General features: G+C 37.2%; 1 protein-coding gene across 1 annotated transcript in view; it reads left to right on the top strand.

Annotated features, from left to right (window-relative positions):
- Nucleotides 1-19013, top strand: part of LOC126475105 (neprilysin-4-like) — a 138462-nt gene that overhangs the window by 17462 nt on the left and 101987 nt on the right. Inside the window, exons 2-6 of the mRNA XM_050102684.1 lie at nt 2554-2654; nt 2758-2829; nt 6317-6478; nt 6633-6716; nt 12266-12471. Of these exons, the coding sequence (XP_049958641.1) occupies nt 2554-2654; nt 2758-2829; nt 6317-6478; nt 6633-6716; nt 12266-12471 (625 nt within the window). The remainder of the gene's footprint in view (nt 1-2553; nt 2655-2757; nt 2830-6316; nt 6479-6632; nt 6717-12265; nt 12472-19013) is intronic.

Genomic DNA, 19013 nt, shown 5'->3' on the forward strand with positions numbered 1-19013 from the left:
CAGTATTCTAGGATGGGTTGCATGAGTGATTTGTAAGCAATCTCCTTTTTAGATTGATTGCACTTCCCCAGTATTCTACCAATAAAGCGAAATCTACCACCTGCTTTACCCACAACAGAACGTGTGTGATCATTCCATTTCATATCCCTACAGAGTGTTACAGCTAGGTATCTGTACGAGTTGACCAATTCCAAAAGTGACTCACTGATATAATAATCATAGGATACTATGTTTTTTCATTTTGTGAAGTGGACAATTTTACATTTCAAAACATTTAAAGAACTTTGCCAACCTTTGCACCACTTTGAAATCTTATCAAGATCTGGCTGAATATTTATGCAGCATTTTTCACATAGTAATTCATTATAGATAACTGCATCATCTAAAAAAAGGCTGATGTTACTGTTAATATTGTCTGCAAAGGCATTAATATACAATATGAATGGCACGCTTCCCTGGGTACACCCAAAGTTACATCTACGTCTGACGATGACTCTCCATCCAAGATAACTTGCTGCATCCTCCCTGCCAAAAATTCTTCAATACAGTCACAAATTTCACATGATACCCAATTTGATTGAAGTTTTGACAATAAATATAGAGGTGGTACTGAGTCAAATGGTTTTTTGGAATCAAAAAATACTGCTTCTACCTGATTGCCTTGATCCAAAGCTTTCAGTATGTCATGTGAGAAAACTACTCTATGGCTGGCATTGAGGAGGTCATTCAGTTCAAGATACCTCATTATGTCTGAGCTAGGAATATGTTCTAAGATCCTACAACAAATTACTGTTGCAGATATTGGATGGTAGTTTTGTGGATCGCTTCTACTACCCTTATTGTAGATAGGTGTGACCTGTGCTTTTTTCCAAGAACTGGGCACAGTTTTTTGTTCAGTGGATCTATGATACATTATAACTTTCCTTTTCATAATATTGTTACATTCCATCCTGGATTTTCCATTGTATGGTAGATTATAGTTAGACGAGGGGCTAGCTCAGCCACAAATTCAGTATAGGATTATGACTGTAAATATGCAGTCATTTATTTTTATATTCTTATATTAGTAACTATGAAAATAATTTAACACCCCTCTTTATCATTTGATGTAAATATATATTTTTTGCAATTATTATAATTTTTTTCTATGACATTTGATGTAAGAAAATACCACATATGCTGGAAAGCTCATCCTTTGGTATAGTCTGTGTCATTGAGAAGGAACAGTCAACTATTACTTCCATGTTCCCAAATATTAAGTTGAACAATATTGTGTTTTTCTGGACTTGCTCCCTTTAACCTTTCATACTGATTAACCATTGAGAAATGGGGACACCAGTAGTTTAACATTTTTTCTGAACTATGATAAAATTTGGCCTTTCTCCGATATTTCAATGTTGAAAATCAATTTAATTTCCAGAAAAAAATCCGAAAATGACCTATGGGTTAAAATCAAAATATTCACATTTCTAGTCCCATGCTTACATATTGAGCAGCCGAACTAATATCACTGTAATTGTGTGCATAAGAAACTGCACAATGAAGGGCAGATGTGAGTATGGTAGGTAGATTTTCTTCAGTAGTTTGAGGTGAGGAGAGAAAAGAAAAAACTTTCCTTGTTTTTATTTTTTGTTGTGAATATCAGTTCTGTACCAAACTAATTACTTTGGAACAATAATAGTCTAAACTCTGCATTTTATTTGTCAAAACATTCTATTCTGATGGAGTCTGGTACACTTTTTTTCCAAAATGGTTGAATATGTGTCAACCAAAAAAACTATATTCTTCTCGGTGATTTGATTTTTTCTCTAGCAAATAAAGTGCTATCTAGAGTATGGCATATTATCAGTCTGACTTTAGAGTGTAACTGTCACTCCTAATCAATTAATTTAATTCACAAATATGGATTCTGTTTCTTAATTTAAGCATATTATTTATAGTATCACAGTTTTTGTAATAGTACGGAATATTAAATATAATTTTTAAGTTCCACAGTTAATTTTTGAAGAGCAAGAAAAGTTTAAAAAACCTGAATAACTGGAATCTGTGGGTATGTAATACATATTGTCGTAAAATGCACATAAAACAGTAACACTGGATTTTCTCCTAGTGTTAACTTTTTCATACGAAGTTGTATTAGCAAAATTATTATTATTATTATTGTTATTATTATTATTATTACTACTACTTTTGTTTTTCCAGCGAATATATGATACATACATTAATTTGTAGATATCTGTGAACACATGTGACCACTGGTTGCATCAATAAATCAAAGACAAATAGTTCTTACCATAATAAATCATCTTTGAGTGAATATAATAATAGAAGTTCTTTGATCCTTTAAATAAACATTCTGATAACAAAATAGTAAATACAAGATGCTATTCAGTATGTCATTGTGTTAGAAATGTACCAGTGTGACATTGTGCCTTATGGGGCTAAATGTGTACATCACTGTGAGTGGTCTTTGTTTGTGTAGTGCATACTTAAGTGAAACAAAGTGTTTAAAAATGAGTGACTTCAACTACTGATTTTTAAATTTTATTCCAGTAAGAAAAATATCCTGCAAATAACGGTATTCATTACGTGTATAACCTCGCCATCACTCACTATCTCTGCTGATCTGCAGTACTTTTTGTTACATCCAAAAGGTAATTACATGTTGTTTTAATTAAAAATGAGTTAAGTGTGCTTTATACATCAAACATGCAAAATTTTACAACACCTAATATTACAAAATACTTTATTTTTTAGTGTCAGCAACAGAACTAAATGGACTGACAAAAGGAAATAAGGTGTGTTTAACAGAAGAATGTAAACAAGCAGGTAATTATTGCTGACACGTATCAACCTCTCCAACATACACATAATTTATTTGAATTAGTGTTAACTATTTTGAGGCAAACCAGCATTAAAATCTGCAATCACATATCTTTATGCAGATCAAGGGAAATAGTGCAATAGATATACAACTATCCTTCTCTTTATTTTTTGTTTTAAACAGAAAAAATGTACAGGCTACAGCTGCACATGTTTTTATTTATTTATTTATCCATCTGTAGACAATCAGGATTGTATGGATGTTGTCAACATAAGTGTATACAGTAGGTACACAAATTTATAATTATCACAATTGGAATTTATGAATATTCTAACATAAAGATATGGTTATAATAGAGGGAAACATTCCACGTAGGAAAAATATATCTAAAAACAAAGATGATGTGACTTACCAAATGAAAGTGCTGGCAGGTCGACAGACACACAAACGAACACAAACATACACACAAAATTCAAGCTTTCACAACAAACTGTTGCCTCATCAGGAAAGAGGGAAGGAGAGGGAAAGACGAAAGGATGTGGGTTTTAAGGGAGAGGGTAAGGAGTCATTCCAATCCCGGGAGCGGAAAGACTTACCTTAGGGGGAAAAAAGGACGGGTATACACTCGCGCACACACACACACACATATCCATCCACACATATACAGACACAAGCAGACATATTTAAATATGTGCGCGAGTGTATACCCGTCCTTTTTTCCCTCTTTTTAGATATATTTTTTCTAACATAAAGATACATTGTTAAACCACTTAATAACACAGTTGATAATTTTTGCGTATAACTATATATTTACATCATTGTAAGTAATCCTTGACAGTATGAAAACACTTTTACAAGAGATATTTCTTTAGTGATTTCCTGAAGTTATCTATTTTGCTTATGTCTTTGATCCCTTGTGGAAGATTGTTGTAGAATTTAATTCCATTATATAACGTGCTATTTTGAGTTTTTGATTTGTTTTTCCTATAGAGGTGTAAGTGTTGTCTGTGTCTGGTTTCATGTGCATGTATGGAACTGTTTATTGGGAACTGGTCAATGTGTTTTTTTATATATGTTACTGTCTGCAAAATATATTCACACAGAACTGTCAATATACCCGAAGATTTGAATAACTCCGTGCAGTGGGATCTATTGCTACTTTTCTTTATGATTCATACGGTGCTTTTTTGCAATTTGTTTGTCTGTTGTGCTCTGTTGATCCCCAGAAGGATATGCCATAACTGATTATAGAGTGGACATCCGCAAAATATGCAGTTCTAGTACATGAGCTACTGTACGCTGAATTTATTATCCTAAGTGCATAGCATGCTGAAGCTATTTGCTTTCCAAGTACTGCAGTGTGCTTGGTCCAATTTAGTTGAGAGTCAACATGCATTCCTAAAAATTTTGTTGATGGTTACATTCTATGTGCTCATCAGTAAATTTTAGCTTGGTACTGTTTGGTTTTCTGTTTAAGTGGAAATTAATACTGGTGATTTTTTTACATTTAGGGTTAATTTATTAGCCTCTATCCACTGGCATACATGCTCAAGTGTTTCTTCAGCTTTTCCATTGAGTACACTTGGTGAATCAGCTTTGATTAAGAAGTTACAGTCATCTGCAAACAGTACTGATTCGCCATGTTTGACTCTTTATGCAAAATTGTTGATGTATATTAAAAAGAGGATTGGGCCCAGCACACTTCCTTGGGGGACTCCTATATTGATGTATTCTGGGTTTGAAATATATGAAAAGGTATGATTGGAGTTAGTTTGAGTGATCTCCGCCTGTTGGACCCTGTTTTGCAGGTATGAGTGAAACCCCTGTTAGTGCATTTAGTTTGTTTAACAAAATTGTGTGGTCTACAGTGTGAAATGCTTTGGTCAAATCAAGGAAGATCACTGTTATGCCGTCTCCTTTGTCTAGTGCTTTGAGGATAACATTTGAGAAATGAGCTTCCGCTGAATTTATGCTTTTGCCAGCCTGGAAACCAAGTTGCTCTTTACTCAGAAGATTGAACTTTGTTAAGTACCCCACGAGCCTGTTTTTTGTTATGGTCTATATGACTTATGAAAAGGATGACAGTAATGAGATTCATCTGTAATTTTCTATGATTTCCGGGCCACCTTTCGTACATAAAGGTAGGATTTTTGCATGCTTCAGTATGTCTGGGAAGCAGCCTGTGGAGAAGGATTCATTGATTATGTGCACTAAAGGGTCTTTGATGTTGTCTATGGAGTCCTTCAGTAAGCACACAGGTACTTCATCGACACATGCTTAATTTTTACATTTTAAGTTACTCACAACATTGTGTACTACTTCTGATGTGGTTGGTCGTTGCATCATTGTGTGTGTGGTATTTTGTTCAGCGTTTGTAAATGCTTTGTTTTGCTGAACTTCTGTTGTAGTTTGGTTGCTATGTTGCTGAAATACTGACTGGCAAAGTTTGCTAATTTTTTGGGGTCATTTATTTTGGTATCATTGTGTTGAAATTGAATGTTTATTGGCTTTAATTTTTTTCCTATTAGTTTCTTGTTTGGTGATTTTCCATGCTGCTTTGATGTTAATATTAGCTTTTTTTATAAATTTGTCATTTTGGTACCTTTTAGTCACTAACATCACTTTTCTATAGGTCTTTCTGTATGTGTAATAATAGTTATGAAATACTGAATCATTCCAGTATTTTTTTTTTATTGAGCTAAGGTGCTTGAGGGTTTCAGAGGATTTCCTTATCCCATTGGTTGCCCAGCTGTTATTGTTGCATGATTTAGTGATTTTTAGAACACACTACTTCAAATCTGAATTTAAATATTGACATAAACTTTGAAAACTTCCCATTTATAGTAGTTTCTCTGTACACTTCCTCCCATGTTTCACTGTTAATTATTGAGGCAACTAGAGCTCTTGCTGACTTAGAGAAAACCCTACTGTAGTTGTGTATTTTAGTGTTATTATCTAATTCTATGCCTAATTTTAATAACTGACTGGAATGGTCTGAGATGCCAAGGTCATCTATGACAATGTCACACCTATCTTTCTCTATGTCCGTTAGCATATGGTCAGTACGTAATGCTGAATGTCTGGTTATCCTAGTGGCAGTGTTAATTAATGGTGATATACCATAGGTGTACATAATGTTCAGAAAACTATTGCACAACATATCTGGGTTCATCGTGTTAATTTTCAGATCTCCACAAATGATGATTTTGCGTTTGGAAACCATATCTAATGCTCGGGTTAACTTTGTAGTGAATGTGTCCATGTCACCACTGGGAGCACGATAAATACATAGTACAGTTAGTCTTTGGATTACATCTAGATTTTTTATCTCTAAAGCTGATATTTCTATGTGTTTATCCTCACTTAATGCCATAACGTCATTTCTAATTTTATACATAATTCCCTCCTTCACGTATATGCATGATCCACCACATTGACCTCTATATCATATTGGCATAGTGTTTAGTTAAAATGACTTTGTTTTACTTACAGCATCTGTGTTATTGGATACAATTGATATTAATGTCAATCCTTGTGAAGATTTCTACGAATTTGCTTGTGGTGGCTGGGTCAAAAAGCATCCTGTACCTCCAACTGAGTCCCACATGAATCAGTTTGATGTAGTGACAGAGAAGTTGGATCTACAACTCAAAGGTATGGTACAAAAACTCATTTGCTGACACGAAGAAAAAGAAAAAGCAAAAAAACAAACAACTTGAATATGTTTGATGATCTGATTCATATTTTTGTGTCCTGTTTCTGATAATTATGTTAATCAGTGTACTATCTTCCTGCCTTTTTTTAATAGGAATTTTAGAATCTCCTGAGGACCAAAATGATCCACCTCCAGTGAATTCTGCCAAGAAGTTTTATAAATCTTGCATGGATTTGGGTAATATTCTTATGTTTAATATATAGGGTACCTCTATGTAATTTCTATGATGAGTATATAGAAATACTTGAAGTAAACTGTAGAAATACGAGGCAGCAGAATGGCTGTCTAATACATGTATTGAGGAAGTGATCTTCCAATAGCATTATCCCCACTCCCCAAGGTCTTTACGCATACAACTGCTCTCATCATAAAACCTGCCCCATGCAGCACTTATTACCATTTAGGCATACTCTAGCACCACCACTGGAAGATCCTAAAAACAGAGTAAGACATTTTGTTTACCATATAACCTGTTCATTACATGGAATTTTATACAGGAATGAGCACCACTAAAGTGGCTGAGTGCATAAATGGACACAGAAGAACAGTCTGCCTTGTGGCACCCAAAACCCAGTTGCTGAACAAGCCCTGCAGCATGACTCAATGGACCTCAGTGCCTGCTACACTATATGAGCCATTTGGATCCTCCCAACCAATAATAGTTTCCCTACTGCTCTTCAGCATATCATTGCATCCCTACACACTCTTAGACCTAACCTCTGCAACAAACAGTCCCCCCCTCACACACACACATTTTCTAACTATTTCTTTATTATTGTGCTCAATTATTCCTCTATTACTTGTTACCTCTCTCTTTCTCCTGGCTCTTGAGTGTACTAATCATCCAACTTCTCATTAATTCACTTTACTTTGCTCTCTGTGTTTCTAACATCTCTTGGCTGGGACAAGCACAATGTCTCCCCTCATCTTCACATCAGATGAGTCTCCTCAACCTGGAATCTGAGTGACTTTCCCCTCTGTTCTGACACATCGTTCATTCACACCTGAAGAAAAGAATGTATGACTTAGGTTTTTTTTTTAAGCAGTTCTGTGGGCAAGTACTTGAAATTTTTCCTCCTGAAGGTAAGCATTCACCAGCCATTCTGTCTTCTTATAATTTTACAGTTTGAATTTTTCTATTGATACAAAATGTGAAGTTATAAATATGATGAAAGTTCTAGTGAAATGTAAATAATTTAAGGAGTTACGATAACAACTCACCAAATAGTAGAGGTTTTCTCTAAATATAGAACAATGTAAGTTAATGCAGATAACTGGGAACTACAATCCTGTGGCATTCAAATATAGTAGTGGTGTACAATTTTGGTAAACATTTTTGGAAAGAGTGATCAATAGAGTATTATATTTTAACTAAAGTTCAGTCTTGATCACAACACTTATGTCTCAATAACTGAACTTTAGTTAAAATATTGTAGTGGTGTGCTGCTTGTCACAGTCACATCATGTAAGGACAGCAGCAGGGAAGGTGAATCATTGACTTCAGTTTACTGGGAATTATGGCTCACTTCCCCCCATGAACCATGGACCTTGCCGTTGGTGGGGAGGCTTGCGTGCCTCAGCGATACAGATAGCCGTACCGTAGGTGCAACCACAATGGAGGGGTATCTGTTGAGAGGCCAGACAAACGTGTGGTTCCTGAAGAGGGGCAGCAGCCTTTTCAGTAGTTGCAAGGGCAACAGTCTGGATGATTGACTGATCTGGCCTTGTAACAATAACCAAAACGGCCTTGCTGTGTTGGTACTGCGAACGGCTGAAAGCAAGGGGAAACTACAGCCGTAATTTTTCCCGAGGGCATGCAGCTTTACTGTATGATTAAATGATGATGGCGTCCTCTTGGGTAAAATATTCCGGAGGTAAAATAGTCCCCCATTCGGATCTCCGGGCGGGGACTACTCAAGAGGATGTCGTTATCAGGAGAAAGAAAACTGGCGTTCTACGGATCGGAGCGTGGAATGTCAGATCCCTTAATCAGGCAGATAGGTTAGAAAATTTAAAAAGGGAAATGGATAGGTTGAAGTTAGATATAGTGGGAATTAGTGAAGTTCGGTGGCAGGAGGAACAAGACTTCTGGTCAGGTGACTACGGGGTTATAAACACAAAATCAAATAGGGGTAATGCGGGAGTAGGTTTAACAATGAATAGGAAAATAGGAATGCGGGTAAGCTGCTACAAACAGCATAGTGAACGCATTATTGTGGCCAAGATAGATACGAAGCCCACACCTACTACAGTAGTACAAGTTTATATGCCAACTAGCTCTGCAGATGACGAAGAAATTGAAGAAATGTATGATGAAATAAAAGAAATTATTCAGATTGTGAAGGGAGACGAAAATTTAATAGTCATGGGTGACTGGAATTCGAGTGTAGGAAAAGGGAGAGAAGGAAACATAGTAGGTGAATATGGATTGGGACTAAGAAATGAAAGAGGAAGCCGCCTTGTAGAATTTTGCACAGAGCACAACATAATCATAGCTAACACTTGGTTTAAGAATCATGAATGAAGGTTGTATACATGGAAGAACCCTGGAGATACTAAAAGGTATCAGATAGATTATATAATGGTAAGACAGAGATTTAGGAACCAGGTTTTAAATTGTAAGACATTTCCAGGGGCAGATGTGGACTCTGACCACAATCTATTGGTTATGACCTGTGGATTAAAACTGAAGAAACTGCAAAAAGGTGGGAATTTAAGGAGGTGGGACCTGGATAAACTGAAAGAACCAGAGGTTGTACAGAGTTTCAGGGAGAGTATAAGGGAACAATTGACAGGAATGGGGGAAAGAAATACAGTAGAAGAAGAATGGGTGGCTTTGAGGGATGAAGTAGCAAAGGCAGCAGAGGATCAAGTAGGTAAAAAGATGAGGGCTAGTAGAAATCCTTGGGTAACAGAAGAAATATTGAATTTAATTGATGAAAGGAGAAAATATAAAAATGCAGTAAATGAAGCAGGCAAAACGGAATACAAACGTCTCAAAAATGAGATCGACAGGAAGTGCAAAATGGCTAAGCAGGGATGGCTAGAGGAAAAATGTAAGAATGTAGAGGCCTTTCTCACTAGGGGTAAGATAGATACTGCCTACAGGAAAATTAAAGAGACCTTTGGAGAGAAGAGAACGACTTGTATGAATATCAAGAGCTCAGATGGAAACCCAGTTCTAAGCAAAGAAGGGAAAGCAGAAAGGTGGAAGGAGTATATAGAGGGTCTATACAAGGGCGACGTACTTGAGGACAATATTATGGAAATGGAAGAGGATGTAGATGAAGATGAAATGGGAGATATGATACTGCGTGAAGAGTTTGACAGAGCACTGAAAGACCTGAGTCGAAACAAGGCCCCCGGAGTAGACAACATTCCATTGGGACTACTGACGGCCTTGGGAGAGCCAGTCCTGACAAAACTCTACCATCTGGTGAGCAAGATGTATGAAACAGGTGAAATACCCTCAGACTTCAAGAAGAATATAATAATTCCAATCCCAAAGAAAGCAGGTGTTGACAGATGTGAAAATTACCGAACAATCAGTTTAATAAGTCACAGCTGCAAAATACTAACATGAATTCCTTACAAACGAATGGAAAAACTAGTAGAAGCCAACCTCGGGGAAGATCAGTTTGGATTCCGTAGAAACACTGGAACACGTGAGGCAATACTGACCTTGCGACTTATCTTAGAAGAAAGATTAAGGAAAGGCAAACCTACGTTTCTAGCATTTGTAGACTTAGAGAAAGCTTTTGACAATGTTGACTGGAATACTCTCTTTCAAATTCTAAAGGTGGCAGGGGTAAAATACAGGGAGCGAAAGGCTATTTACAATTTGTACAGAAACCAGATGACAGTTATAAGAGTCGAGGGACATGAAAGGGAAGCAGTGGTTGGGAAGGGAGTAAGACAGGGTTGTAGCCTCTCCCCAATGTTGTTCAATCTGTATATTGAGCAAGCAGTAAAGGAAACAAAAGAAAAATTCGGAGTAGGTATTAAAATTCATGGAGAAGAAATAAAAACTTTGAGGTTCGCCGATGACATTGTAATTCTGTCAGAGACAGCAAAGGACTTGGAAGAGCAGTTGAATGGAATGGACAGTGTCTTGAAAGGAGGATATAAGATGAACATCAACAAAGGCAAAACAAGGATAATGGAATTTAGTCGAATTAAGTCGGGTGATGCTGAGGGAATTAGATTAGGAAATGAGACACTTAAAGTAGTAAAGGAGTTTTGCTATTTGGGGAGCAAAATAACTGATGATGGTCGAAGTAGAGAGGATATAAAATGTAGACTGGCAATGGCAAGGAAAACGTTTCTGAAGAAGAGAAATTTGTTATCATCGAGTATAGATTTAAGTGTCAGGAAGTCATTTCTGAAAATATTTGTACGGAGTGTAGCCATGTATGGAAGTGAAACATGGACGATAAATAGTTTGGACAAGAAGAGAATAGAAGCTTTCGAAATGTGGTGCTACAGAAGAATGCTGAAGATTAGATGGGTAGATCACATAACTAATGAGGAAGTATTGAATAGGATTGGGGAGAAGAGAAGTTTGTGGCACAACTTGACCAGAAGAAGGGATCGGGTGGTAAGACATGTTCTGAGGCATCAAGGGATCACCAATTTTTGTATTGGAGGGCAGCGTGGAGGGTAAAAATCGTAGAGGGAGACCAAGAGATGAATACACTAAGCAGATTCAGAAGGATGTAGGTTGCAGTAGGTACTGGGAGATGAAACAGCTTGCACAGGATTGAGTAGCATGGAGAGCTGCATCAAACCAGTCTCAGGACTGAAGACCACAACAACAACAACATGGCTCACTTATAAAGGAGATTGCATATAGGACACTAATGTGACACATTCTTCAGTACTGCTCAGGTGTTTGGGATCTTGACCTGGTTGGGGGGGGGGGGGGAATCATGGAGACAAGCTAAGAGAAATTAGGGCACGTGCAGAGACACACAGTCAGTCATTTTTCCCTTGCTCTATCTATTTGTGAATGGGTCAGGAAAAAGTGGTACAAGACACCCTTCGCCATGCTTCATACAGTGGTTTGCGGAGTATGCATGTAGATGTATATGTGTTGAGTTGTCAAAAGCATGATTGAAAACTATAATGGAAATTCATGGATGGAAAAATATATAAAATAAGAGAAAGGCAACCAGTTACCTATGAAGGATTTGTGCATGGCACACACACAAACATGTAATAGAAAACAGTTAACACTAGCTTTTGAGGTCTCGTTCTTTTTCTAGTTAGAGTACACACATTCACACATACAAACATATATGCCTGCTGCCACATGAGCGCATGTGTTTGGGTGTCTGTGTGGTCATGTGTGTGATTGTGTGTACTCTTATCTGAAAAAGAGCACAAGCTAGAAAGCTAGTGTCAACTGTTTTCTATTATGAATTTCTGCGCACCGTACATCGATCCTATCTAGATGAGTGGTCGTCTTTCCCTTATTTCATATCACTGAAATCTTTGCCACCCTTTTGGGTGAATCCTGGTTTGAGCTGTAGAGTATACGTAGACATACATACATACCATAGCTCGTGCAGCCCCCTGCTCAATGCGCCCCCTCCTCACACACCCTGAATTTGTCTGTCCTTCCTTTCTCTGCTATTTGGTGCGTTTTTAGCCTTATATGTTAAAAAGTGCTATTTAATATTACTGTTAATCGATTTTTTAAATTATGAACTGAAGATATTTCACAGACACTGTGGAAGCTGATGGCCTCGAACTGCTAAGCAAGATGTTGGAGGAACTTGGAGGGTGGCCCATGGCACATGATGACTGGGATGAACTCACATTTGACTGGCAGAAAGCGGTGGCATTTTTGACAAAGAAGCTTGCTGTTTCCCCTCTCATCCTGGTCTATGTTTACTTGGATCGTAAAAATTCTAGCCGGAGTGTCATAACTGTAAGTCTTAAACTTTCTTGAGGTGACTGTTTCTTTAGAAGTTAGTAATTACATAAAATTATTTCAGCATTTGCATCAGTAAAGTGTTATACAGACATAAAATCTTTGAGCTTCATATTTTCTTTAATACAACGAAAGTGATGTGATGCATGTATATCATGGAATTTTCACAGTATTTAAAAAATACAAAAAAATGACTCAACAAGTGTTTGAAAGTTTGCTAAACAATACTGACATAAGTCACATCAATAACTGTGTGTGATGCATTTAGCTGAGAATTCTGAATGTGCAAAAATTCCAGAACAGGGTTATCTTTCTTGCAAAGTAACCTGTTCATATGTCAGAAACTCTCATTTTAAGATCATAACAGCCGACTGTTTCTGGACATAAAAAAAGTTGTATCAGAAAATCCTTAGAGTTGATCTCAGAAATGTTCAATGTTTGTTTACTCAGTTCTTTAGTCACATTCTCATGTCCTTGTATTTATTGTAAAACATTGCAAATAAACCAATGGTCAATGGATAGTCTGGTATCAACTGCCATGGCAAGCCTATATATAGAACAATTTGAAGTGAAAGCACTATAATTTGCCACTTCAAATAATGTGTTTCTGTTGATATGTGTAGAACACACTTGTGGTGTGGCCAGATGGAACATAAAAATTTGAAGAAATGCGGGAACATTTAAACTCTATCCATCATAATATAAAATTCCTGATGGAAACTGAAAAAGAAGGCCAGTTATCTTTCCTTGACATGTTAGTTAAAAGAAGACTACAGGGACCTGCTGGTCACAGGGTACATAGAAAACCCATGCACACTGACCTTTACCTTCATGCCTGAAGCTATCAAAATCCATCAAAAACTTATTCCAGATTAAACATTGTGGTCCATAGAGCTTGAATGCTGTCAGGCAATATGAGCCTTGTTGAAGAATTACAACAGCTATGAACAGTGTTCTGAAGGAATGGGTACTCAGGTCACCAAACTGAGGTGGTGTTGCACTCAAAATCAACTATGCTTGAGAAAGAGTTTGAGCCTGAGACAGGGAAAGTGATGCCAAGAATTGCTTATCTTCCTTATTCTGGCCAAATCTCTGGGAAATTTAATAGACTCCTAAGGAAATATGACATCCATTGTATTTTGCTGCTGTCAGCAAAGATAAATAGCCTTCTTTGTTATGTTAAAGACAATCTTGGTCCTTGAAAGGGATGTGTGTAGTGCATGCCAAGCAAATGCAGCACGTCTTATGTGGGACAGACTATTCAGTCAAGGAGAACTCCAAGAAACATCAGTGGCTTGATGTTTAAGACAACCAGACAAATTAGCTGTTACCCAGCACTACCTTAAGTATAATTATGAAACTGAATCCAGTGAGACTGTTATTTTAGAGCAAATGACAAGTTATTTGAGCTGTATAGTTATGGAGTCTATAGAAATAAAAATATCAGAAAACCTAAGAAACCAGGATGGAGCTTTCAACTTCAATGAGGATTTGTGTCCAGCATTCAGTTTATGAAACCTTGGAAGCCATATCGTCCACTAGAACTGGAAAACACTGAGAGAGAGTGCATTTTGATGCATGTCCATGAAAGTATGGGAAAACGAATGAGCATCAAATGGCAGAGGGGGCACCAGGAGTTGATCAAGGCTATAAACAGTTAATACCATGGTTGGAAACCAGGCCACAAATATGTAATACAACAAAAATCACATCATATGAAGGAGAGGACTTGGTCAGTTGTCAACATATTGTGCATTAAATGGAATCAACAACTTGGTTTCAGGATCTGGAAGCACACTAATAAGAGAAAAACATTCTATTAATCGTCTGTTCCTTTGGTTCTTGGTAGAATATTTTATACATTACAAATGATAAACGCACAACACTGGTGTTATATTCTACAAAATTTATTATATAATGAACTGGGTCTTGTATATTATGCCATCATCAGATACAAAGTGTACGCCCATTTGCAGGTGTAGTCAAGACTGGAAAGTGGTCTGAGCTTGTAATTAATGTATGGTATTCATGTTCAAAAAAAGAAATCCTATCAGTTAAATTGCACATAGGGATTACATATTGAGAATTGCCAGGTGAATGAGAGAAGGTAGGTCCAGTAGCAGCAGACCATTGGAAAATTCAAATAATAAAAATTTCTCACACTTGTGGCCTGGGGGCATCTCATACATGACCTATCCTTACCCTGAAAGAATTCATTCACAGGTGATTTTGGCAACCTCCATAAGGCTAGCAATGGGTGCTCATGAATGAGTCATTCAAAATTTATGTTTCACTCCCATGGAATGTGAACTTACCACTCAATTTCAATGAACTGGTATTTCAAACATTTCGCAGTTCCAACACTTCAAGACATCCACAACTACTAGACTTGGCTTTGATTCACTCACTTGCACTCTTTCCCTCTCCCTCTATATCAGCGTTGCATCACTCATCCCCCCCCCCCCCCTCCCCCAGCCCCCCCCCCCTTCTCTTCACAATCAGCATCCTATCCATCAGCTGTGGTCTTATACCATTAAAGATATAAACAAACACTCCGAGAATCAGATACTTACATGAATAAAAATAAGCAGACTTGGAATCACTTCTGAAGTGAATGCTTAGACACTTCAACTTAAAAATATGATTTGTTCCTCCCATTTCTGTCAGATAATTTCTTCTGTGTGTTGTAAGGTGTCTTGCTTTTGAGAATACTCTTTCACATGATGTGGAGGTTGCAACAATATATATCACATTTTTGCAAGTTCAGACAGTGAGTGGTATACTGACAGCCATTCAGACCACCACGAAAGTGGGTTGCCTTGCCTCTGTAGCAGGGATTCTCACAAATATTTATCCACTGCCACTACTGCAGCTGCTCTTAGGTGTGGATTACTCTGCAGCCTGGGAAACATCTTATTAAATTCAACCCAGAGACCAGAAGTAGCTTCAGTGACTGGAACTGGTATTTTTGAAATAGCAGTGGATGCATTCATCACATATTTTTCACAATGCCTGACCAGGTTTAATTCTCCTTTCTCACCAGAATTTTTATCAGAAATAATTTGATACAGGGAGACAATAATGTCACTTCTCCAAAAATTGAATCTTCCTCAGACTGTTCTTAGTTCTTTAGTTAATTTCTCATCCCTCTGCTGCACATCACCGTAAATTCAGTGTTATTGACAAATCTGTAATACCACATTTTCAATGACTAACTGAGAAGTATAACTTTTGATGCAGTGACCACCCTTTCACTCTCACTTCCTCAGTACAGTCTTTGAAAACTTTCAACTCTTCATTGGCTTGTGTTATACTTACAGACTCATCTGCAATAAAATTTGGAATATCTGGATAACTGAAAATTATAAGTGACATCATGAAATTTTTGACATCAGCTATTCTTTGCAGAATATAAAAGGTTGAATTCCACAACTGACAGTTCCCAAATTTCATTATATTTTTGTCTGGAAAAGGTATATTTTGAGAAATTTTGGACAGTTGCAAAGATTTTTGCAATTTATGAGTGTTTTGTATAACCTGTTTCATAATAAATCGGTGTTTGTGATGTATAGTTATTGTGAATAAGTAACGTATTGTGTTACGTTAGTTGTTTCTTTTAACAGGAGTGTATATTGCCCACAGTTGTCCTAGGATAATGCTACTGTCAATGTGAAAAACCTGGAAAACACTTCAGAGAAGAAGTAAAACTTGTACACAGTTTTCTGTTGCTGCAACAGATACCTTGTTTATTGTTATAAATTACTTAAATGTCAAAAGACTACTTGTAATATTTGATGCATATCAAACTCACAAATTAAAAGGGAATGAGCAAATTTAGCATAATGTGATTTATATGCTATTCTGTAAAATACTGCTCCAGGTGTAAGTTGTTTACAGTTCTGTTAAATATTGAACCAAGCATAATGCAGCCCCATTGTGTTTACTACTCTTGGGGAGAGGGTGAGTTGTTGTACTTAGAAGCACATGGAAATAACCATGACTAATGTCAAGAAATTGGAACCTGCTGTGAATGGGTGTTTTGGGAGGGCTGTCAAGAGTTGTGTACCAGAGGTACCACAAATACCTGAAGTACTATTGTTTTCTGTGGATACTGTCTCCTCTGTAAGAAATTCAAGCCACATCATCACCCATCCACTTGACTGTGACTGGTGTGGCAATGGTGCATGTAGGCATCCTGTACAAGGTAGACACAGACCACGGAGGACTGCTACTGATCCCTTTAACAAACAAGTTCTTGGTGCTGCCTTTCACTGAAACTGAAATGAGACAGTGGGACTGACTTCACCTGTTCTAGGGAAATGTCGTTTTTCCCACATCAGGAGGAGGAAAACACAAAAGGGTAGGGGGTCTATTAATTATTTGTAGTTCAAACATTCGGTGAATAATGGTACCCATTAGGGAAATGGCAATAAGGAATGGGAAGAAACACCAGGTTCACTCAGTGTGTTGGCCTGGAGAACCCATACCGCATGTTGAAGAGGCTATGCTAGCAGACATTGAGGGAACAGGGTGCAATGAACTACAGATTGCAGCACATATTGGAACAAATGATGCCTGTGATCTGGGCTTCAAGGTCATACTTGGATCATTCCAGTGACTGTCAGAGGGGGTTGAGAATTACAGCATTGCTCACAGAGTTTCACTAAAGTTCACAGTCTGCAGCATTGTCTTTACAACAGATCATGGGCCCCTTGTTCTGAGTCAAGGGGAAGGCTTGAACCAGAGACTCTGAGAGTTCTGTAACAAGCTAGGCTATGACTTCCTACACTTGTGCCATTGGGTTGAGAGTTGTAGGGTCACCCTAAATAGGTCAGGTGTGCACCAACCCAAGTAGTTGACTGTGTGTGAAGTGTACACAAGAGTTGTTTTAGATTAGATGACTCTCCCTCCAATCCAGATGATGACAGCCATGAGGAACCCAGAAGCATCAGTGTAAGACCCAAAAAATGTCTCCGGCAGATGAAAATATCAAAATCCTAGTGGTTAACTGCCAAAGCACTGGGAACAAAGTGCCAGTTTTTGAAGCACTGCTAAAACGCACTGAAGCTCACATAACATTGGGCACAGAAAGCTGGTTAAAACCTAAAGTTGACAGTAGTGAGACCTTTGGAGAAAATTTAAATGTATACCAAAAGAATAGGGAAGTGAGAAAAGAAGGTGGTGTATTTCTCACAATAGACAAGAAACTCAAATCCACCAATTTAGAAATTGAAGCTGCATGTGAAAATGTTTGGGCAAGACTCAGAATCAAGTGTGGGCAAAAAATTAGAATAGGCCCCTTCTGTCAACCACCAGGTTTTCCTCTCGACGTAACTGAAAACTTTATAGAAAACCTCAGTTCACATGTATGTAAGTTCCCTAATCACACTGTAATCATTGCAGGAGACTTTAATCATCCAATAATAAACTGGGATAATTATAGTTTTATTTATGATGGGCATGACAAGACATACTGTGAAATGTTACTAAATGCATTCTCCAAAAACTATCTAGAATAGATAGTTCAGAACCCAATTCATGATGGAAATATATTAGATCAGTTGTAAATATGCCAAATTCTATGTAGGTCAGTCTGGCAGGGTAATATCCACCCACTTGAAGGGATGCCATGGAAGTTGGAGACTTAGAAAATGAGACTGCTTTTGGAGACCACATGCGTAAAGAAAGTTACAATTACAAGTTACAAGATGAAGTCTTACATAAGGCACGCAAGGGAAGAAAGATGTACTTCCATGAAATAATGGAAATTCATGTACATGTGTCCACTTCCTTAAGGCTACTACTGGATGATCAGACACAGTTCCCTTTCTTGGCACTTCTGACTGCAGATACTGGTATCAGCCCATCCAGATCAGTTTGTAAATTACCCCTCTTTCTCAAATGCCCCATTTTTTTCCTTCATTTCAGTTCCTGTAGTTTCACTTGCCCCGTTAAAATTTTATTTTGTATAATTACAGTTGTTTCATTTACATCTTTAGTCTCACTTTTTATATTGTACCTGTTTGCAATAATGGACATTTTAATGGCAAGGTTATCTTCTTCAGTCACCCCCTTGGAACATGTCACCAAATTTTATTACATATTGTTCAACTTACTTTTCCTCTCCAAAAAATTGTAATTTTTCATGTGGGTCACTATTTAATGTCTTGCGTATTATATGTAACCTAATAATTTTCACACTGTCTTCTTTATTGAAAAAATTCATCTCATTTTAGCTCTAAATAAAATCTTAGCAAATGTTCTCGTTGGTAACCAACTGAGATTCTCTGCAATTGCACTATATAAAAATCTTTGATACTGCAAAAATTTCACAGTCACGCATATTTATTTTTGTACCTGATAATGATATGACAAATGAAAACCAGGTTGTAAAATAACAAATTTTGCAACATTTCAGAATATCTTACTCTACATACACACAAACTCTGCAAGCCACCATATAGTGCATGGTGGAGGGTACCTTGTACTGCTACTAATCAATTGCTTTCATGTTCCACTTCCATAAAGAGCAAGAGAAA

Source organism: Schistocerca serialis, chromosome 4 (genome assembly GCF_023864345.2).
Source record: "Schistocerca serialis cubense isolate TAMUIC-IGC-003099 chromosome 4, iqSchSeri2.2, whole genome shotgun sequence".
Lineage (NCBI taxonomy): Eukaryota > Metazoa > Arthropoda > Insecta > Orthoptera > Acrididae > Schistocerca > Schistocerca serialis.